The 23,505-nt window shown below is 43.3% G+C and overlaps 1 protein-coding gene across 1 annotated transcript in view; it reads right to left on the bottom strand.

Moving 5' to 3' along the window:
* Positions 1-11,735: 11,735 nt before the first annotated feature.
* The window catches only part of IPO8 (importin 8), a 57,078-nt gene continuing 45,308 nt past the window's right edge, over positions 11,736-23,505 (bottom strand). The window contains exons 22-25 of the mRNA XM_049783880.1: positions 18,079-18,284; positions 16,211-16,414; positions 14,943-15,059; positions 11,736-13,537 (exon numbers count right to left, since the gene is read on the bottom strand). Of these exons, the coding sequence (XP_049639837.1) occupies positions 13,440-13,537; positions 14,943-15,059; positions 16,211-16,414; positions 18,079-18,284 (625 nt within the window). The 3' untranslated portion in view covers positions 11,736-13,439. The remainder of the gene's footprint in view (positions 13,538-14,942; positions 15,060-16,210; positions 16,415-18,078; positions 18,285-23,505) is intronic.

The raw sequence follows: 23,505 nt of genomic DNA, 5'->3' as shown, positions 1-23,505 counted from the left end.
TATATAAGACCTGAAACCATAAAGTACATATAGAAAAACATAGGAAGAATTCTTCATGACATTGAAGCTAAAGGCTTCTTCAAGGATGAAACACCACTGATCAAGCATGTGAAAGCAAAGATAAACAAATGAGACTACATTAAATTAAGATGCTTCAAAGGAAACAACCAGGATGCAAAGATAGAATGAAGGAAATTATTTACCTAAGGCCTGGATAAAACTTTATAAGAAAAAACCAACCACATCAAAAAAAAAAAAAAAAGTGGGAAGAAAATATAAACAGAAACATCCCCAAAGAAGAAATACAAGTGACCAAAAGACACATGAAAAATGATCTACATTACTAATCATTAGGGAGATGCAAATCATAACAACAATGAGATATTATATTACACCACAGAAACAAGTAACATCAAAAAGAACAAGAAAAACCAGCATTGGTGCAAATTAGTGCTGGAGGGAATATACACTGGTCCACCTTTTTTTAGAAAATAATATGAACATTCCTAAAGAATCTCAGAATTAAGCTTTTATTTGAACTAGCATCACTTCTTGGAATATACCCCAAGAGCCCAAAAACAAAATGGACACATAGCACCCCTATGTTCCTTACAGCACTATCCACAATTGCCAAAGTCTGGAAACAACCCAAGTGTCCAAAAACAGATGACTAGATAAAGAAACTATGGCACATATATACAATGGAATATTACTGGGTCATAAAAAAGATAAAGTCATGCAGTTTGCTGCTACTAGGAAGAGTATTATGCTGAGTGAAGTTAGTATCAGATGCTGACACCTTAAAATAAATCATAAAGAAGAACCACTGAGCCTAAATAGGACAGAAATACTTTTAAAAGCAGATAGTCTGAGTTGAAATCTTCTAGACACTGGGAAGGAGACAACAATTAAAAAATAAAATGAGTGGGGAACTGTAGTGGAGGGGAACTGGGGACATGATGTAGAAAAGTTGACACATGGGTTGGAGTGAGAATCCCAGGCAACTACCATGTCCCTGAGACTAGGCGGGTCAGTAAGCCTAAAACCCTGTGCCAGAACTAGCCTCTATACATAAACCACTGGCCCCCAAACAAAACTTCTATCCAATAAGAAAACATGGATGACACTAGAAATCTTTCCTGTTGGGTAGGAGTGGGGCATCAGAAAGAGTTGTCACAGAGTAAGTCAGAACGTATGCAAACCAAATCACAGTTATGAAGGAAAATAGCAAAGCAAAGAGGAACTAATGGAGGAAAGAAAGAGACGTACCCTGGGCCAGACAGACAGCATGGACATAAGGCATTTGCCTTGCGTGTAGAAGGATGGTGGTTCGAATCCCAGCATCCCATATGGTCCCGTGAGCCTGCCGGGAGAGATTTCTGAGCGCAGAGCCAGAAACTGACAAAATGATAATGAAAAGGAGAAAACGAGGAACAGAGAGAAAGAGGGATGGTAATAATTCATTACCAGATACAAACAATGAGTTATCTTATATCACAATGGCTGTTATGGAAAGCACAGTAGAAGATGGAAAACAATGGAGTCAGTAAAAAAGATGAGGAAAAGTAGAAATAAGGTTCAAAGGGACTGACTACAAAATGGTAGCTGTAAAAGTCATACAAAGGCTGCCCATGAGATATGTTGGAGAGAAACATTTACTTTGTTTCAGTTTGAGTTAACAGACCCTCAAAAAAAAAAAGGTATTTTTCTGCTGCTGGATATGATGGAATTCATGGCAGAAAAATGGTTCCACTGAGAGGATGAAATGTCAAACAAAGCCAGGCAGGCAGTCGTGGGTAGCAAATCTGCTTCTCACATAGCAGGCCTGAGTTTGGTCCTAAATAGCTCGATATCCAAAACCAACCTTATTTTTGTGGAAGGTAGAGGGGGTGTAAGGAACTCTCAGCAGTGCTCAGGAGAATAAAAAAAACTATGTCTTCTACACTCAAAGCCTACTGTGCTAGTCCCCTGGCCTCATAAGTAATTTTATTCTATTTTATTCTTTGTTCCCTACCTTCTGTGCCTCTCTTCAGCCCCTCACCCCCAAAATCATATATGCTAAGAAATCAAAAGCAAACAGGACTGGAGTAACAAAAAATTCAGAAACTGAAGAGAATGTTCTAGAAAGGAAATAATGCTTCTCCAGGAGGAAAATGCCATGTGTGGGTACAATTGAGGGACCAGGGATTAGAGTCTAGGCTTCGCCCCCACAAAGGATCTCTCCTAGAAGAGACATTCCTACAACCTGGAGTCACTCAAAACTGGGATGTCCAACTGGAGATAGAAAGCAGCTCTCTAGGAGCAATAGTACAATACAGTGCCCAGGTTCAACATCCCACATCCCATATGGTCTCGGAGTGATTTCTGAGTAAAAGGCCAGCACAAGCACAGGTGGTGAGGTCCAAAACAAACAATAACAACAATAAAAAGTTGGCCTCCTGCTCAAGTATCCCAAAAGAGCTCCAAACACATGATGGACAACTAAAGACCACACTGAGATTGAGAAGCCAGGCAGAAATTCTGAGTGCCCATCATCACAAACAAACAAAACCTACTATGAATAACAATCTCAGGCAGGCCCTATTATGGATCAAACCAAGGGTGAAATACTTTTCCCAAGGGGTAATTTGGCCTCAGTTGTGCTTAGTCTATCTGTATTAAAATAAATTCCCTTTTCCCCAACTCTTATCTCTGACCAGAGAAAAGCAGAACTTTGTCCACTGAGATGCACCATACAGGACATCTTTTTTTCCTTACCCCATTTTCTAACATTAGAAAAAAGATTATTCCACATGCAAAGAAAACAACTGCATGATTTAGAGGAGCTTATTAAATTGCTCTCTGCAGTTTTCCCTTTATGTGTCTCTAATTCAGCTTCCCGCCCACATTAGGAATTACCTCAGTACTGGCAGCTTACAGACTGCCACCTCTGAGATACAAGATCTACTCTGCCCTTCTAAATTCCTGGCACTGCTCACAGCTGAGCAGGAAGGGGAAAAAATCATATTGGCAACTAGATGAAATGAACATTGAAAAACAGCAAAAACGAAGCCTGATCTCTAATACCAGCAAGAGCCCCACTTCTAGACCCAGAAGGTAGTTCCTAGGCAAAGATTCAGTTTGCTTCTCTCAGACATTTTATAGTCTGCCAAAACATTTATGATCGAACCTGAGGCACAACTGGATTAATCTTCGATTAATCTTCTATTCTTCCACCTTGGAAGAATACAGCATTTTAGTAGTGCAGAAGTGCTTGGTCACTGAAGTGAGGGATAAGGGTCAGAGCAGAATTCCCATTCAAAAGGTACAAGAGCATGTCTGGTTTATACAAAGCACCTGACCCCATCCTGCCTATGCAGGCTGTCAGCACTAGGGGATAAGCTAGGTGGAGGTGGCAGCACCAGGCCCACTCACAAGACATCAGGCCCCAGGCCGGGAAGGTGGCGCTAGAGGTAAGGTGTCTGCCTTGCAAGCGCTAGTGTAGAACGGACCACGATTCGATCCCCCGGCGTCCCATATGGTCCTCCCAAGCCAGGGGCAATTTCTGAGTGCATAGCCAGGAGTAACCCCTGAGTGTCAAATGGGTGTGCCCCCCCCAAAAAAAAAGACTTGAGTATTACCAAAAGTAATTAAATCAAATGAAGAATAAAATTATAAATAGTACTTTATATGTGATTTGTATTATAAAATTCAGACTTTTATCATTGTGACTAATAAAAATGGTGCATTCTGGGGCTGAGAGCTAGCACAGCAGTAGGATGTTTGCCTTGCAGGCAGCCAATCCAAGACAGGCAATGATTCAAATCTCAGCATCCCACATGGTCCCACATGCCTGCCAGCAGTGATTTCTAAGTGCAGAGCCAGGAGTAACCCCTGAATGCTGCCAGGTGTGATCCAAAAAAACCAAAGGAAAAAAATGGTGCATTCTTATCATTAGGGGAAATCCTATTGAGACTATAATGAGATATCACTTCACACCAGTGAGGATGACATATATCAAAAATACTGGGAATAATCTGTGTTAGTGAGGATTTGGTGAAAAAGGAACTCTCAACCCACTGCTGGTCAGTATGCTGTCTGGTTCAACTATGGAACACAGTATGAAAGGTTTTCAGGAAATTCAGAATCAAGCTGCCATATGATCCAGCAATTCCACTGAAGTGTATCTATCCCCAGGAAGAAAAACATTCATTCAAAAGGATATTTGCACACCACAATTCATCACAGCACTCAGTACAATAGCTAAGAGTTGGAATCAACCGAGATGTCCAACAGCATGACTAGTGAATCAAGATGTGGTACATAATACAATGGAATACAACACAGCTATCGGAATGATGTAATTGTGGCAATTTACTGCAACATGGATGGAACTGGAAGATATTATGTTAAATGAAGCCAGAAGATGACATCACTTATATGTGTTATTTAGAATAACTGCATGAAGAAATGCAATGGTTCAAATTGGGGCTATTTAGAATAGCCTTGAACCCAGAGTAATGTGAAGAGAAGAAAAGAAATTGAGTGGAAGAAGAGAAAGACATATGTAAAATAAGGGGAGACAAGGGCCAAAGGGACTCAGACGCATTGTTGGTGTTAAGAAAGGACAGGACTGAATATCTGAGCCAAAAATGAGATCATGAGACCCAAACTTTAACAACAAAGCAGAGGTTGGGGGAGGATGGAAATGGGGGACAATGATGTTGGGAAGATTGCACTGATGAAGGGAGGTGTGCATTTTATGGCTGACACCCAATTATGAACATATTTGTAACCATGTGCTTAAACAAATTATATTTTAAAAAAAAGAAAAGGAGGTTTGGGAAAACTTCTTGGATTAGATATATATATATATAACCCAGGGCTAAGCTGTGAATCTAATATACTCAGAATTGTATCTGTTCTCCTTTGAGAACCTTTATTAAATTTCATTCAGTGGGGCCAAAGAGCAGGTATGATGCTTGCTTTGCATGCTATCCCTGGCCTTATTGCTGGCACCATATTATGGTCTCCTGAGCACTGCCAGGTATACTACATTTCCCCTAAAAACAAACAATATTTGAAAAAAAAAAAAAAAAGAATTCCTGGGGCCGGGGAGAGATAGCATGGAGGATGGAGGTGGGGCATTTGTCTTGCATGCAGAAGGTTGGTGGTTCAAATCCCAGCATCCTATATGGTCCCCTGAGCCTGCCAGGAGCAATTTCTGAGTATAGAGCCAGAAGTAACCTCTGAGTGCTGCCAAGTGTGACCCAAAAACCAAAAACAAGAAAAAAGAACTCCTATAAAAGGTGCCTAATATAATGGCAGGATGGGGCACAGGGGTATAAGTTGTACTCTGGGAACATTGGTGGAAGGAGTTTGACACTGGTGGTAGTATTGGTGCTGAAACACAGTATGTCTACAAATGAACTATAGACAATAACTATAAATAAACTATAAACTTTGTAAATCACAATGTTTTTTTAAAAGTAAAAATTTTTAAAGTTGTAAAATATGCAAAGTACTTTGTCTTTAGTGACGTGAATGCAAAACATTTCCAAGCTTCTTTAGTCTTCAACATCAAATTTAAGTCTATCATACTCAAAATATTGAGAATATTCTAAATAAGTACAGGATGTATTCTAAATGAGATATAATATTAAAAATTAAAATTTAAAATAGGGCACTGCTGAATTATCTAACATTAACTCCTTGCTTTATTAAGATATAAGCTATTGTCCACATAATGCCAAACTGTCCATATTAATGCCCCATCTTGTTATGTACATTCTTGTACAAAGGGAAATGTTGATTTTAAGTTTTAAATGATTCATAAGGAGGTTGGAGCAATAGCACAGCGGGTAGGGAGTGCCTTGCACACATCCAACTCAAGTTCCATTTCTGGCATCACATATGGAGCACGACAAGGAATGACCCCTGAGCACAAAGGAGTGTGGCTCAAAAATAAACAAAAAAAAATTGTCTGGTAGAGCAGAACTCTTAACTCTAATCCTAACTGTACCTCATATCTAACTGAAGGAATTTTAAGTGCTCTGAGTCATTAATAAAGAGCTATTTAATTAGAACCAGAGAGATAGCACAGCGGTGTTTGCCTTGCAAGCAGCCGATCCAGGACCAAAGGTGGTTGTTCAAATCCCGGTGTCCCATATGGTCCCCGGTGCCTGCCAGGAGCTATTTCTGAGCAGACAGCCAGGAGTAACCCCTGAGCACCGCCAGGTGTGGCCCAAAAACCAAAAATAAATAAATAAATAAATGAATAAATAGCTATTTAATTAGGACCAGAGAGATAGCCCAGCAACAGTTAAGGCACTTGCCTCATACAACCCGAACTCTATCCCCAGTATCACATATGGTTCTCTCCTCCAAAACATTACCAGGAGTGGCCCCTGTGCATAGAAGGGAGTTGAGTCTTCGCACTTCTGGATGTGGGCCCTCCAAAGCCAAAAGAAATACATAGCTCAATATGTCGTAAATCAATAGGAAGTTGATGAGCCTAGCATGGACAGTTAGTAGACTGCTATGATGCTACTTAACAACCAAAGTTTTTGGAAGAATAAGATGCAGGGGCCGGGCGGTGGCGCAAGAGGTAAGGTGCCTGCCTTGCCTGCGCTAGCCTTGGACGGACCGCGGTTCGATCCCCCGGCGTCCCATATGGTCCCCCAAGCCAGGAGCGACTTCTGAGCGCATAGCCAGGAGTAACCCCTGAGCGTTACCGGGTGTGGCCCAAAAACCAAAAAAAAAAAAAAAAAAAAAAAGAATAAGATGCAGAAGTCAGAGAGAGCTTAAGGTATGAGCGTAGATTTTGCATGCAGGAGGTCCAGGTTCAACCTCAGAACTGCATGGTTCCCTAAGAACTTAAAGGTACAACTCCTAAGCAGAGCCAGGAGAAGTCCTTTGAGCACCATTTCTGGCCTCCCAAAGCAGAAAACTAATAAATAGTTGTTTGGGTTTTTTTTTTTTTGGTTTTTGGGCCACACCCGGCAATGCTCAGGGGTTACTCCTGGCTCAGAAATAGCTCCTGACCGGCACAGGGGACCATATGGAACACCAGGATTCGAACCAACCACCTTTGGTCCTGGATTGGCTGCTTGCAAGGCAAACACCGCTGTGCTATCTCTCCGGGCCCTTTTTTTTTTTTTTTTTTTTGGAGTTTTTAAAAATTTAAATTTGAGTGAGATGAAGAGGAATCTAAGAAAAATCAAAATTAAATGAGGAAATAAATGCCAATGCTAAAATATAACAACTTCCAAAAATGATGTCAGTAATCTATGGAGACTTGTTGGTCCCTAATTGTTCTTTCTAAAGTTCGAGAGAGACAAAGGACACACCCACAATTAAGATCCTGAAGTGATTTATAGAGTGTTGAGAAATTTGTGTGGATAAAAAATTTCTGAAATCCTAAACCAAGAAAGTCATGCTTTCTTGGCAGATATTGAAAATGTGTGTTTGAGAGAGGATGTGTGCAAACATACATGTGTAATAAAAATGCTTATAAACTGCAGGCTTAAATTTCAAACCCAAGTGTCATAAGCCAAAAAAAATCCTGAATCACTAAAATCTATATGGTATAAATTACACATTTACAATCCTATAAAAGAGAAAGGATGAAAAGAAGGAAGGAAGAAAGAAAAGAAGGAAGGAAGGGAAGGGAAGGGAAAGGGAAAGGGGGAAAGGAGGAGGGGGAAGAGAAAAGGGGAAGGGGGAAAAGGGGAAAGAGAAAGGGGGAAAGGAGGAAAGGGAAAGGGGAAAGGAAAAGGGGGAAAGGGGAAAGGGAAAGGGGGAAAGGGGGAAGGGAGAAAGGGAAAGGGGAAAAGGGGGAGGGGAAAGGGGAAAAGGGGGAAAGGGGAAAGGGAAAGGGAAGAGGGAAGGGAAAGGGGGAAAGGGGGAAAAGGAAAGAGGGAAAGGGGGAAAGGGGGAAAGGGAAAGGGGGAAAGGGAAAGGGGGAAAGGGAAAGGGGAAAGGGGGAAAGGGAAAGGGGGAAAGGGAAAAGGGAAAAGGGGAAAGGGGGAAAGGGAAAGGAAGAAAAAAACCTGTCTTCAACACTGATTAGTCTCAGCATTAGCCAATGTTGATTTCCCACCACTCTAATAGGTCATTAAGGTTCTGTCAGATCCCCAGCAAAACCCATAACTCTAATTCTGTGACTCTGCAGAGCCAAATAAAATCAGAAGTTCCACCAAAGAGTCCTCATCACCAACAGACAGTCCTATAAAAGACTGGAAGGCAAACACCAAGTTATTACATTACACAGTATCTTGCCCTTGTATGTAAACTCCATCGTTAATTCTAACCAGACATCTCTGCAAATGAGATTTCAAACCAAATGTAAACATGAAAAAGTGAAAACTTGGGCTCAAGGGCACAGAGGCACAATCAAATATCTGAGTACACTTTGATGTAGCAAAGAAGAGACTGCAGATCAATGCCATGACTCCTTAGAACTCACTACACCTGCTGGGACGGCTGGCTCAGAAGCTGCCTAATTCGAGTGAACACAAGTGAAAATTAACCCAACCGTGGCTGCAACAGGATTTCACTTCCAAATAAATAGCACCTATAAATTACATCTTGTCTTTTCACATGCAAAAAGCTTTGTCTAGGGGCCAGAGAGATAAAACAGCAGGTAGGGCATTTGCCTTGCACATGTCCAACCTGGGTTCCATTCCTAGCATCTCATATGGTCTACTGAGCCCACCAGGAGTGATTCCTGAGTGCAGAGCCAGGAGTAACCCCTGAGTACCACTAGGTGTGGACAAAATAAAAAGCTTTGTCTATTAAAGCCAAGTGGAGCTCAGGTACCTCAGTGGTACCTATGGGTCATAGTCACTGAAAATGACTATGGTACCAGAGTGGTATTGCCACTTGGGATCCCCAATGCCACACAACTATATGGTGACCCATGGTCACCAGAATCAAGAGGTCACGGACAAATAAAATTCACCAATACCAATAAAACCAATGAAAGTGTTGCTCGGAACAAATGCCTAAGTGAGTCAGCAGACAGTTGACTTCACAGTCCACAATGCTCTGAACTGGTTGCAGGCAGCTGCATGACCAGCTGTAATTCCTGGGAAGAAGGGCCAAATGGAAAGTCACTGTGCCCACTGCTTTCTCCGTGTTTCCGTCGGGAAATACCAGATTGATCTCTTGGTCTTCCAGGGTATTACCTTAATTTGTGTGGCAAAGTGCAGAAATCTTTTATGAACAACATACTGGTTACCACGCTTTTCAAACTCTCCACAAAGCAGCTTCAAATTCACCATTGTTAACATCCCACAATTTCTCTTGAAAGAATTCTCAGAAACACAGAGGGGCTTCATTGGAGAAGTGATTGGGGTTTAGGGATATGTTTAACACCTTCATTCTCTTCTGCCCCTAAGATTATATATCCACCAGAAAGCAGGATGGCAGAGGCTACCCTGATACAGACCACAGGGTACCAGGCTAAGTGTCGCTGTGGTCCTCTTCATTAATCCTATCATTTGCAGCAGCAACCAGCTCCACTGTCTCTCCTTTCTTCCCAGGCTAAGGGAGATGTCTAAGCCACACCCAGTGATGCTCAGGGCTTATTCCTGACTCTACACTCAGAGGTCACTCCCTGGCATTGCTCAGTAGACCACAGAGTGCCAGGGATAGAACCCAGCTTGGTCACCTAAATGGCATAACCTTCCCCCACTGTATTACTGATCCGGCCCAGCTTTGCTATCAACTATATGGAATATCATGGAATAATCTTTCCAATGTTTCTCATATAATTAAAAGGAAAACTCAAGTTCTAGAGCACATCAGGAGCAAGAGATATAATTCCTGAGTGAATTACTCATATTGGAGAAATTTTTACCTCATTTTCCCAGTTATTTTAGCAATTATACTATTATGAGGCACATTAAACAATCACAAAAAAATGGGACAGAAGCAAAATGCCTGTTGATTTTTTACCTTTTTTGCTAGTAAACAGTTGTCCACTGCAGAACCTTCCTGTTTCCGCTGAGGCCCAACTACTGCCTGATCATTCCAAGGCACCAAGACCCCCACCTCCCTCATTTCAGTCCTCAGTGTTCATCAACATGGTCATGGTCATCACCATGAGGGCTCCTGCCCCTTTTCTCATCCTCTCCATCCCTACATGCCTTCCCAAGTTTGATACCACAAATCTCAACCTACAGCTTTGCACAGGGTTAACTCCTTCCCTGGGTTCTGTAGGCTAAAAGGCTTGCCCCTCTCTGGAGTTTGGGGAACCCAAACTCATCTTTCCCAGTTTCTGGAGGCAGCCTATACCTCCAACAGCTCATCTCAGCACTCTCTCCATTCTTGTTAAAGGGGGTTGTGCTTATATGGGCCATAACTGCCAGATGATTACCAGAGTGGTCCACACAGAACCACCATTCACCTTTGCAGCATGAGATTCCATCCACAATTCTGGGATGGCAAGATGGACACTGGCCTTATTCATATGTGATCTGGGCCATGTTACATCCAGGGCTATGTGGGCCAGATGACAGGTGCACAATCAGTGACAATGGCTTGGGCAATGTAACCTCGAAAGAACAATGGTTGCAGGTGACTCTGGGGTAGTTTTGTTTTGTTTTGTTTTTGTTGTTGTTTTTGGTTTTTGGGCCACACCCGGCGGTGCTCAGGGGTTACTCCTGGCTGTTTGCTCAGAAATAGCTCCTGGCAGGCACAGGGGACCATATGGGACACCGGGATTCGAACCAACCACCTTCGGTCCTGGATCGGCTGTTTGCAAGGCAAACACCGCTGTGCTATCTCTCTGGGCCCACTCTGGGGTAGTTTTACAGAACCGTGAGTGCACACACATACATTGATGGAACCAGTGAATGCACACACACAGTTTCACAAGTGACTAAAGTATGCTCAAGCCCCACAGTTTCATGTCATATGACAAGTCTCCCTTAATTGCCTCCATGTTTTTACTCATTTTTACTCTGCTTAACAGAAGCTGAAAACAAAAACATCAGGTACCAGAGCTATTACAGCGAGTAGGACACTTGACTTGCATGGGCCTACCCAGGTTTGATTCCTGGCACCCCAGATGGTCCCCAAACCTTCCCAGAAATGCCCCGAGTCCAGAGCCAGGAGTAAGCCCTGAATATTGCCAGGTGTAGTCCCTTATACACCAGCCCTGCTGCAACCCCCCCAAAACCAGAAAACTGTTCTGCTCAATGACTTATCGAAGACATACCACTGTTTTTCGCTTGGGAATTTTCACTGATTAGAAATGCCATGGCAGGCCTGGAGATATAGCACAGCAGCGTTTGCCTTGCAAGCAGCCGATCCAGGACCAAAAGTGATTGGTTCGAATCCCGGTGTCCCATATGGTCCCCCATGCCTGCCAGGAGCTAGTTCTGAGCAGACAGCCAGGAGTAACCCCTGAGCAACGCTGGGTGTGGCCCAAAAACCAAAAAAAAAAAAAAAAAAAAAAAGAAATGCCATGGGTTGGGGTGACTTTAAAACACAAGAGCTATTCCTCTAGGAACCAAAGGCCAATACTTTTATCCACCATCAGGGAACTATTTCATTTAGGAGAAATCTTCCTGGTCTTGGTGTGGTGCAATGACCTGGATGTTCTTTAAGTTTCTGTCACTCTGGGTTGACTCCTGGTCTATGACTGAGACTCCAGCCCTCACTGCCCAGCAGCCGCCCTGCCCCAGTTTCACGGTCTCCTCACCCACCCCAAGCAGTTGCATGCGCATCAGACACTGCACAGGGTTAAGTTCTGGGTTGAGTCCGCATTTTATTTGACAGGACAGTCACTCATGTTCCTATACTTCCGAGATAAAAAGATCACATTCAGGTGAGCACTGCTGGTAATACGGCCCCCAGCTTTGGAACCAGGGATTGTGTGTTCGGGTGCATATTTCCCTTAATTCTGTATAATATACAATAGCTGTAAAATACATCATATTGTCTCTTAGAATCTCGTATGAGACCATATGTTCGTGGTCCAATAAAACCATCTGGGGCATGACAGAAGTTTCCAAAATAAAAATTTCTGACGTCTCCCCCCAATCCAGCTTCTCTTCTACCTACCATCAGCCCCAGTTACCAGGCCTCTGGAGAAAGGGAGAGAAAGCAGATCAATCCACACTGAAGCTCATGGTTGCCTAGGTCACCTCTGTTTAAATTCCTTAAAAAATCAAAAAAATCTTAAAGAGCTCATCTGAACTGGGAAGGAAAAGACCCTTAGACTCAGGTGGAAAACTAACTCACCCAATAGAGATTACATTTGGAAACACACTTCTACATAACTGAATGAAAATACTGTGGTAGATGCGCTGGACTTGTATCAGCAAAGAAAAACAGCTTCTGCCTCTGTCCACAGCATTTTCAATTTACAGTACAACCACCTAGAGCACAGGATCCTTATAGACAACCACCCAGGGCACAGGATGCCTTATATCACTATCCAAGGGCACTGCTCACCAGCATTAAAACTAAAAGCAGGCCCTCGTGAGCTCTATCAACACCAGAGAGCAGAAGACTCGACTCTGCAGAGGGAAGTAGGATGAATGTGGTTCTCTTTCTAAGATAAATATATCGATATAAAATGCCTACCACAGAAGGCCCACTCTATCCAGAAAGCTGCTGGCCACGGTCCTTTGCCCTGGAAGGCACGTGTGCTCTAGATGGATTCCTGGCTCACTGCATGGTTAAGTGTGTAACCCAGAATATACCAGCATTTATTGATATTTCCAGTGACTAAGCAGCCCTGCCACAATGACCAAGAAATGGTGAATCCAGAACATACCAAACCATTGAAGGAAACAAGGAAACTGATGTATGGTTTTGCTGATGCAATCGAAGCAGTTCCCTTCTCAGGGGTGAGAACCACACGCAGAGGGAATAAGATGCTTCTCAGAAAGCCACAGGCAGCTTTGAAAGGTCAGAGTAGATCTGTTTCAGAGCCCCAGTAGTTTTCAGTGCACCGAACTGGCCACACAATAGTGCTATTTTGGAACCCACCCAGTGACCTGGATTCTCATACAGTAAAATGCAGAGTAAGTCAACACAGAGCCAAAATTTACATTAGATCTATAAATGTTTTATGCTTTAAAAAAAATTGCAATGCACTCCAAAAAATGTTTCAGATAAGTCATGTACAACAGAAGGCACTGTTAATCCGCATAAATCCATTGATTCTGCATAGCAAAAACCTGAGACGTGCAATTCGACTCCAGACTCTCAACCCGCCTCGTCATTCAGCATTTGGAGCGTGTGGTTGGTTCTTTGCACTCCAGAAATCTTCTTCTCACTTCATTCATCACAGTAACTGCATATAAAAAGCTCTTTCAAGATGAGAAAACATCAGAGGGAAAGGGAGAGTAGAAAAAAGTGCTGCCTAATGCCAGATGCCACGGAGCCTCCTCCAGGGCCTCCACCCGGGGAAGTCAAATGCAGTGCGGCATTAGGTTGCTTCTCTAATTGTTGCTGGCCACAGTCCCAAAGCTGAATGCAGACAGGACACCTTTGTTCTCGAAGGTGAAGCCGCCCTGCTGCTCGATCTTCTTCTTTGCCTCTGGTATTTTGCCAAGAGAAGGGAAAAGGGAGAGCATTTAAGGTGATGAAACAGAAAGAACTTCCAAGATCAGATTCTTGGGATTGTAACCCAGTGAGCACAAGCTTTCACAGACCCAGGCTGGTCAGCAGCTGTGAGTGACCTCGGGAAAACTACATGAGGAAAATGAGTGAGACAAGGACAAATATCCGAAATGAGTCCCACAAGCTGCAATGTCCTCACTGCTCTCCACCACTATCCCACTGCACTGTCCCCACTGCTCTATCCCCACTGTTCTGTCCCCTCTGCTCTGAGGCCACCAGGCCACGCCTATTGGGGGCCTGCAAGAGCCTACACAGAGATGGGGATCTAAGTGTGCCCTCCAAGAATTTGGGCTCTACATGTCTGTATAGTCCTTGAGGTTATCCAAATAGTTCGGTAAGTAAGAGTTCTTTCCCATTCGTTTTCAGTATATTGATGGTGTGTCTACATAAAATATTTCTCCGGGGCCGGAGATATAGCATGGAGGTAAGGCATTTGCCTTTCAAGCAGAAGGTCGGTGGTTCAAACCCCAGCATCCCATATGGTCCCCTGAGCTTGCCAGGAGCGATTTTGAGCATAGAGCCAGAGTGACCCCTGAGCGTTGCCGGGTATGACCCAAAAAACAAACAAACAAACAAAAAAAGAAACATTTCTCCAACTCAAAAGCTGAAAATCAGAGCAGGAAGATGATATAAAGAGCTCAGCCCCAAGTGTGACACCCAACACCGCAGGAGTGGCAAAATTTTATTAATGGGACGGAGAGAGAACACAGCAGTAGAGTGTTTGCCTTGCACACACTCAATCCAGGACAGACCTGAGTTTGATTCTCGGCATCCCATATGGTTCCCTGATCCTTTCAGGGGCTATTCTGAGCACAAAGCCAGGAATAACCCCTAAACACTGCAGGGTGTGGCCCAAAAAGAAAAACAAAACAAACAAAAAAAAAAAACCAGCTAAAGAACAAAAATCAAGAATGGAAAATCATTACAGCTCTCCAACACTAGATTCTTATGTAAGAATTTCATTTTTGGGAATACAAGTGCCTCACAAGAACATAAGTGTAGCTAAGCTGTCTAGGTAGGTGCCACGCCCATTTAAATAAACTCTCCCCACGCAACTCATCCCATTACTTTCTTGTTCCCGTGACCCCCAAACAGGGCCAGAGCAGTGGAGCAAGCTGTAAGGTGTCTGCCTTATGTGTGCTAGTCTAGGACAGACCACAGTTCAATCCCCCGGCGTCCCATATGGTCCCCAAGTCAGGAGCGATTTCTGAGCCCATAGCCGGGTGTGGCCAAAAAAAAAGCAAGAAAAAAAAGAGTGAATGTAAGCCACCAACTGCACTTCACTAAGGGGCCATGGACCATTCCAAGTTCTGCCGCATCACCTGCCACAGTCCTCCGGTGCTCAGCAAGCGTGTACACCTCCTGCAGCGCCCGCCGCTGGTCCTCACTGAGCGGGGCCATGAGCTGCTGGTACCAGGCAGCATCCCGATTCTGCACCGCTGTTGCATTTGGGGGCCAAGTTGCAGAGGAGGAAAGAGAAGCAACAGAGTGACAAAGACAGCAGAGAACAACTAAAACTGCCATCAAATGACAACACAAACATATATGGGCACCTCCTGCTGACCACTTCACTCTCAGGAGCTGCAATCTGCCTGCCTGGCTTGGAGAATCACTTCCTTGTGAGACAATACAGAGCACATATTCTGCCTTTGTGGGCATTATGACAGCACTATACAATGCCATTATGTCATACTAGGGAAAGGGCACATCACACAAAAGAACTCTATCACTAAAATAGAAAATAAGGAAATACTTTCATGACAGATCAGCAGAACCATGTAACTTTAAAACAAATGGTCAACATCAACATGGTAATGTGCTTTGATGTCTTTAGCATCACTTTTTTTTTTCTTTTTGGGAGAAGGGCGATTTAGGTGACACTGGGCAATGATCAGGGGTTACTCTTGCCTCTGTACTCAGGAATTCAGTCCTAGTAGGCTCAGGGGTCCATATGGGCTGCCAGAGATTGAACCCAGGACAGCCACATGCAAGCACTTTACCTGCTATACTACTGCTCTGGCCCCATGTCCTCACTTTCTAAATTTTCATTGGTCTGTTTTTTTTTTTTTTTTATTTTGAGCTTTATGAATCTTGCTCAAATCCTTTATATAGGGTTGCTGGTCTCATTCATTTGCAGATGCTCAAGAAGACCTGCCCTGGGATAGTACTAGCCAGTATATCCCTCGCTTTCACGAGTCCTCAAACTGCATTTGCAATGCTCTCCGCTATTCAGAGTTGGCAGACTGCTTCCATGGTACAAAACTACTGGTCTCTGACAGCTAGGCTCTCCCTTCCCAAGTGCACTATGAATGCTGCAAGTTTCGAAGCCAGAGTTGAAGCCACAAAGGCCAGCACCATGTTCTGGTTCCTATAAAACACAGCTGCCAGGTTGAAAGGAAGGTAGCTAAAAGGGGCCATGCCTGGAGAGCGGGGCCTAAGGCGCTGGCCAGGAGAGGTAGGTTTGGAGGGATGAGACTTGAAAAGAGTGGGGCCTAGAGAGGCTGTGCCTTGGAAACAGATCCTGAAAGGGGCAGTGTCTGGAGAGGTGACTCAGGACGTGGTTGGCCAGGGCTGGCCAGGGCAGGCTTACCCAGCAGGGCTTGTGTGAAGAACTGGTACTCATCCACGCTGCCATCCAGGTCCAGCGGAGTGCTGAAGCTCTCCAGGGCCGTCTCTTCCAGCACTTCCTCGTCCCAGTCGTCATCATCTTCTTCCTCATCTTCCCCTCTCCCATTACTGGACTGCATGGCCTGAGCACTGACTGTGGTCTCCTCCTCATCACTGGAAATCTCTTCTGCATCGTCAGTTAGGTCAAAGATAACAGAAAACACAGGACAAAAAAAAAAAAAGAAAAACATCAAAGTTCATGAAGAGAACAAAAATGATACAATGGCCTTCTGGGAATGGAAAAGTAACTGCATGGTTTCAGATATAAATGTTCTTTTTACTGGAAAAGGACCTTTCCCTTGCCTGAAAGTTCCCCTGGGGGCCAAGTACTCTGCTTAGTGTTACTACTACAGTATATAGCTGCTCATGACTCTCTCTGGTTTGATTTCCAAATCACCTTTATTATTAGAAATGAAGGCCATATACGGTTTGTGCAGTCAGCACTTACGTTTTAAATGGCGATGCCTCCCTTCGGAGAATCCCGCATTCTCAGCAATTAGCTGAGTGAAACATTAACTGCTCAGAAATGCTCCATTAAGAGGTCACTTCTACTAACTTTAAAAAAAAAAACATACTGAAATAAAGAGAAATTAGAAGGGTCTGTGACACAAGGCCTAGAAGGTCAAAGCCACACTGTTCATGACCACGGGTTCCATTTCTCTCTTGGGTGTAGAGCTGGTCCCTGCAACCAAACTCAGCCACCACCAAATGTCATGATCTAGCAGGACAGACTCAGGCGATGTCATGATGATGAGTGCTGTGACAGACAGGACAGCACAAGAGACAACCAGCAGTACTATGGACCTTCAGCCAGGCAGCACTGCAGTGGGTATAACTTAAGCAGAGAAGTTGGGGGCAGAACTAGAAGCACCCTAAAGTCCTGCCAACAAAGAACAAGCAAAGCAGCAAATCAGAGGAGGAGAGAAGGGGCACTAAAGGAACTTGCAGCGCTGGTCTCTGCTTAGCAAAGGAGCATTATTGCACACATTACTGCTGGGTACTGGGCGGCAAGCACCGTGCCTGGACTGCACAGCCCATTACATGCGACAGTAGAATCTACACAGAAAGAGGCAAGGTCACAGAATCAGATGAAAGACAGCTATGTATTTTCTGGGAAAGTGGCTCGTTTTTTCAGTAAAAGTCTGAGATTTCTATTATTCAAAAGAAAACATCTATTGGGATGACCTTTTAAGTAATTCTACAACAACACTAAAGAGCGATCAGAGGCCAGGGACATGCCTGGCAAGACAGTACGTGCCTCACATGCACGAACCCCTGGGGTCCATTCCTGGGACCACTCACAAGAGGAAAAAAATGATAAAACAAATATCTAATGTTTATGATGCCACTTTTCTAATCCTGGTTCTTGCTTATAGAAAAAATATTTCACTTATGTACTTTACTCTAAATTATTTTATGGAAGCCACAAATGTCTTTCAATTAGTTTTTGAGGAGTCACTAGAGCCATTAATGAGTGCAGAGCACCCCATTCTGCTGATACTTCTGTTGTCAATCTAGCAGCCGATTCAATCCTTCATCCACCGTCACACACAAGGCAATGAAATACCAGGTGAGTGTGTCCCTGTGATTCATGGGGGTGAGGACACTGATGTAATTCAGGACAAATAATTCCAGCATCAAGAGTAGAACAAATCTAAATTGATTTCACCAACATGGAAATCATCAGCAGAGCTCAACTTAGCTGCTGGAGATACTCCAGTGCACGGACACACACGTGTACTAGGCTGGTGCCTGCAGAAAGACAAACCCCTTCACCCAGGGGAGTCTCACCATTCTCTTCCACGTCTGCTTTCTCAGCTTTGGAGTCCTCGTCCCGGCTGCCCAACTGCCGGGTGGCACACACCTGCTTCAGGCCCAGGAAGAGGAAAAGTACTGAGGGAACAATCTGTGCCACCACTGCATCCACCGCCGGAGGCCTGTTCTGTAGCTCCAGGAGGATGCTCAGCCCAATGATGCACATCTTCCGGTCATGATGCCTGCAGGCCCAAGGAAGAGACAGTGCTGTGATGCAGGCACATCTGCAGAAACTCTGTACATGAAGGACTCAGCACAGAGGGACACAGGGCTCACCCACCACTGTCTCACAGCCATGTTCCATGCCATATGGTGCCAGCCAAGTTCTCTAAGTCAAACCTCCACATCAAAGGCCTGAGAACATCAATCTGGCAGGGTTGATTATGCTCTCAGCATACAATGGCTAGAAATATGCTGCTGACCTGAACAGCACCATGCTCCCATAAGTGGGAAAAGCTTTTGTTTATTCTGAGGCCTACTCCAGCCCCAGGGGTCAGAAGCAATTTCAGAAACTCAGCATTTCGTCAGTTGAAGCTATTGACTTCCAGTAAAGCCATCAAATGTTCTCTATTCTAAGTAAAGATAAAGAAAATTTAATTCTGAAGAAGGAAATTTAACCAGTAAACATGACACATTTTTCTTTTTGTTTGTTTTTGTTTTTTTTTGGGGGGGTCACTTCCGGTGCTCAGGGGTTACTCCTGGCTCTGTGCTCAGAAATCGCTCCTGGCAGGCTCAGGGGATCATATGGGATGCCGGGATTCAAACCACTGCCCATCTGCATGCAAGGCAAACGCCCTTCTGCTATGCTATCTCTTCAGCCCCGACACATATTTTCTATAGTAGAAATAAATACTAAATAAACAATAAATAATACTAATAAATAAATAATAAAGTACTTATTCAAAACTAAATGTATATTTTTAAGCAACTAAAATATCAAAAATAAAGCCCTACTATACTGATGCAATGATTTTAAAATTGCAGGAATAAATAAAAATTTTATTTGCAGAGGGAAACTGTTGACATTGGTGGTGGGAAATGAGCACTGGTGAAGGTTGCTGTACATTGTATGACTGTAATTCAATCATGAACAAGTTTATCTAAAAAAACTGCATTATGAGCAATCTTGTCACCATGGTGTTTAAATTTAAAAAAAAAAATACCAGGAAAAACTGTTTTATTTGCAATGATTCATTTTGTTTAAAAATTAGAGAAACAGGAGCCAAAGAAGTGACTCAAGCAGCAGAACGTAGGCCTTATGTGGGCAAGACCCAGTATTCCATGGCCAGCAGCACTAGCTTGCCAAGCACTGCCAGTTATGGCCCCACATCAGGAAAAAAGAAAGAAAAGAAAGAGTTAAAATGAGAATCCAGCAATGAATCTGTTAGGGGCCTATAATTTTTCACGCCTGATGGTTACAATACAAGCATCAAAGGATGAGAGAGCCTCAGAAAGGCCTGAGCCTGAAGCATCCTCATCCACATGCCCTCTCCACAGTGGTACAGGCCAGCTATAAATGGGTCACAGCAACAGGTGGCCCAGAGCAATCATGCATAATCCCAGCCTGTGCAGGATGCAACTGCAGACAAAGCATCCAACTCCGTACAGCTGCTTGGTGCTAAGAGAGATACAAGTGTACCAGCTGGCCAGCAATGAGTCCCAAAGCCTAAATCCAGTTTATTATCAAAGTTTGTTCTTTCCTTCCAGGCCTAAATGAGCTATGGCAGCTCGCTCAGGCAGAGTGCAGGTCCTGAGAAGAACCCCCATAGTACACTCAGGGGCTGGCACCCACCCCAAGCCAGTCCTACCAGTCTCAATCTCTAGATCAACCTACAACGCCTCCCCACCATCAGTGCAAGCCAACCTGCTTCCTTCTAAAAGGCACCTCATACAGCCTAAAGAAATGGTTATTCACTATACTGTGTTGGCTTTTATAATCATTGTTTCTGGGCTTGAGTCACCTGTGGTGTTCAAGGCTGAATCCTAGCTCTGTGCTTAGAGATCATTTCGAGTAGAGTGCAAGGAATATGTTTCTTGATGGAGATGGAACTGATGGCACTGGAGATGGAACCCAGGCCTGGCAAATGTGATACAAACCTCCTACCCACCATCCCATCATGCCAGTCTCCTGGTCATTGCTGTCTTAAGCCAATCAGTTATGATATGTCTTGCCTCTGCTGATTTCCATGAACAGGGACACTGTTGGATGTGAGTTTCCATCCCATTCAAGATAAGCTTGTCACATACTGGATGGAAGCACTTTTGGATTGGTGCCTTAGATCACCTGTTCTCTCCTGGGTGTGGTCTTTGAGTTCCCAATAAAACCCCCGGGGGTCTCAGGAAGAAGGCTTGTGGTTTTGATTTTCCACTACTGAACTTTCTGCTTGCTGGTCTTAGGGGTAGTGAGAGGAATGCTTGCAGTGGAAAACCAAAACTATAAGCAACTTCTTCCAGAGACCATGGGGCTTTATTGGGAACCGAAAGACCACATCCAGGAGAAGAGAGGCACCAATCCAAAAGGTGCTTCGACAATCCAAAATTGCTTCCATCCAATGAGTAACAAACATATCCTGAATAGGATGAAGACCAGTAACATGATTTGAAGAAATTGAGCCTGTGTTAAAAGAAAAAGAAAAAAAAAAAAAAAAGGAGAATAGAAACAATACTAAAAGAGAGGGAGCGTGATCCTTCTAGCAAAGCAAAGCTGTTACAGGTGGCACAGGAGAAAAACAAATTATTTAAATCCAAAATCAAGCAGTTTAAGAATAATAACAAGTATCTTCTCCCTCTCATGAAGAACGGTTAAATGTAATTTCAGAAAGGAACAAAAAAAAAAATAACTGATCTTCAGAATGAGTATGATCCTTTGAAGGAAAAAGAACAATTAAAAAAAAAAAAAAACAGTAGATGGAAGCTATTGAGTTGGAAGCTAAAGAAGTTCTCAAAGAATTATTTCCTGGGGCATTTGCCTTGCATGTGCTGACCTAAGGTGGACCTTGGTTTGGTTCAATCCCCCAGTATTCCATATGGTCTCCCAAGTTAGGAGCAATTTCTGAGCGCACAGTCAGGAGTAACCCCTAAGCGTCACCAGGTGTGGCCTATACACAAAACAAAACAAAATAAAATATTTCCTAAGGTGTCTGTTCCTTCTAATTTGAATTATAGTGAATGGTTACATGGATCTGAAAAGCAAGCAAAAAAATATATATATGGCTACAATTTCAGATTGAGAAGAAGTTAAGGTTTTAGAGTACAAGTTCAAAGAGGCTGATGAAATACACACATTGTTACAGCTAGAAGCTCAGAATACAAATCTGTCCTTGAAGAAAGAGAGGGAATTTTACAGGAATGACACAAGAAGTGTGGAGCAAGAAGAAAATAAATGGAAAGTTAAGGTCGATGAATCATAAAGAACTATTAAACAGATGCAGCTGTCATTCACAGAACATTCAGAACAAGAGCTTGAATGGTTAAGAAAAGAAAAAAATAGATACTGAAAATCTGAGAAGAGAATGAGAACATTTGGAAATAGAACCTGAGAAAGCAGAAATTAAAAGATCTACCTATATTACAGAAGTCAGAGAGCTGAAAGATCTGTTGACTGCATTGCAGAAAAACTTGATTCATATTCGAAATCAGTAAGAGAATAAAGAGCTAAATTTAGAGAGACAGTTAAATGAAACACTCACAAAACTTAGAACTGAACAGTGTGAAAGACAGAAGGTAGCTGGTGACTTGCATAAAGCTCAACAAGTCACTGGATCTTATCCAGTTAAAAATAGTTAAAGCTATTGGAGACACCAGTGTTATTGAGAATAGTGACATTTGCCCTGAAATAGAATCTACTGAGGAGACAATGTCCATAAGTCTAAATCAGACTGTTACACAGTTAACAGCAGTTGCTTCCGGAAGTAAACCAACAACTCACAAAGGAGATGAAACCCTAACAGGGCTCAGAGCGAATTGGCAAATTATTCAAGGATAACAGAAGGCATAGTACTAGATTTTGCCAAATTAAAGCCTTACTTATTTTTTTCTCCCTTTCTACTTTGTCAGAAACACTGTTTGTCTTTTCTAATCCTTGTTAGGTTACTTATTTAAAGAGTGAAAAAAAGCCAAGCCCTGTAGAGTTGGTGTAGACACCTTCAGAGTTTAGTTTTATAATAAAAAACTGTTTGACTAATTTGGACCTTTACATTCCTGAAGATAAAATATGTAATCTTTCATCTTACTTTGTTCAATAAAATTGCTCAGAAGATCAAAAGTGGTAAAGACAATGGAAACTATAACATTTTAATACTGTTTTACTTAACATTTTAAGGAGTAACTGCAACTTCAACTCAAGAAAACACTTTTTTGGTTGCCAATGTAATCAGTTTTTGTAATGGCATCAACAAATAAATTCCACCCTGAACATTTACCATAGTGACTTGACTTAGGCTTCTGCTGCTTGAAAATTGGCCGATCACCCATGAATCTTAGGCCCCATCTTTAGATCTGGCACAGCTTTCTGCTTCAACACCAGGAATCGACCTTTTACCAGGACAGGCCCTAGAACTGCCTGGGTACCTACCTTCTGGCCCGAGGATTGGCTATATGCCACCCTGAAAACAACTTGGAAGTCAACAACGACTTGCTTTCAAGGTGGATTTCCCTGCCTTGCCAACTAACAGTGAGATGATACCAGGATACGCTTCATGACACCAACTTTACTTCGACATAGGATCTGTGCAAACACCAAGGTCTCTAATAGCTGAAGTATGGCTGTGATAACCATGATTGAAGAGAAACTTTCCTGGAACCATGAAGAAAGACTTCAGAGTTAGACAAATTAGTGCGCTTGGAGCTTGTAGTTTGTCTTATGGCAGGATACTTTGTGGGTAGGGACACCCTGTTTTTAGGTCAAAGGTTTTTTCTTTTTTTTTTTTGGTTTTTGGGTCACACCCAGTGCCAATTAGGGATTACTCCTGGCTCTGCACTCAGAAATTGCTCTCCTGGCAGGCTCGGGGGACCATATGGGATGCCAGGAATCGAACCAGAGTTTGTCTGGGGTTGGCCGCATGCAAGGCGTGCAAGTGTGATTTCTTCCTGTTGCAGATATCCTTTGATTAGTACGAAGTACTAATAACTTTTCTGAATCTAAAGTTGGTGTCATCTAATATTGATAATGGCCACTCCAGCTTTTTTTTTTTTGGGGGGGGGGGGGTTTTGGGCCACACCCGGCGTTGCTCAGGGGTTACTCCTGGCTGTCTGCTCAGAAATAGCTCCTGGCAGGCACGGGGGACCATATGGGACACCGGGATTCGAACCAACAACCTTTGGTCCTGGATCGGCTGCTTGCAAGGCAAACGCTGCTGTGCTATCTCTCCAGGCCCCCACTCCAGCTTTTTTAAGAGAGTTGTT

Source organism: Suncus etruscus, chromosome 11 (genome assembly GCF_024139225.1).
Source record: "Suncus etruscus isolate mSunEtr1 chromosome 11, mSunEtr1.pri.cur, whole genome shotgun sequence".
NCBI classification, from domain to species: Eukaryota; Metazoa; Chordata; class Mammalia; order Eulipotyphla; family Soricidae; genus Suncus; species Suncus etruscus.
This window is presented reverse-complemented; position numbering and strand designations above follow the sequence as displayed.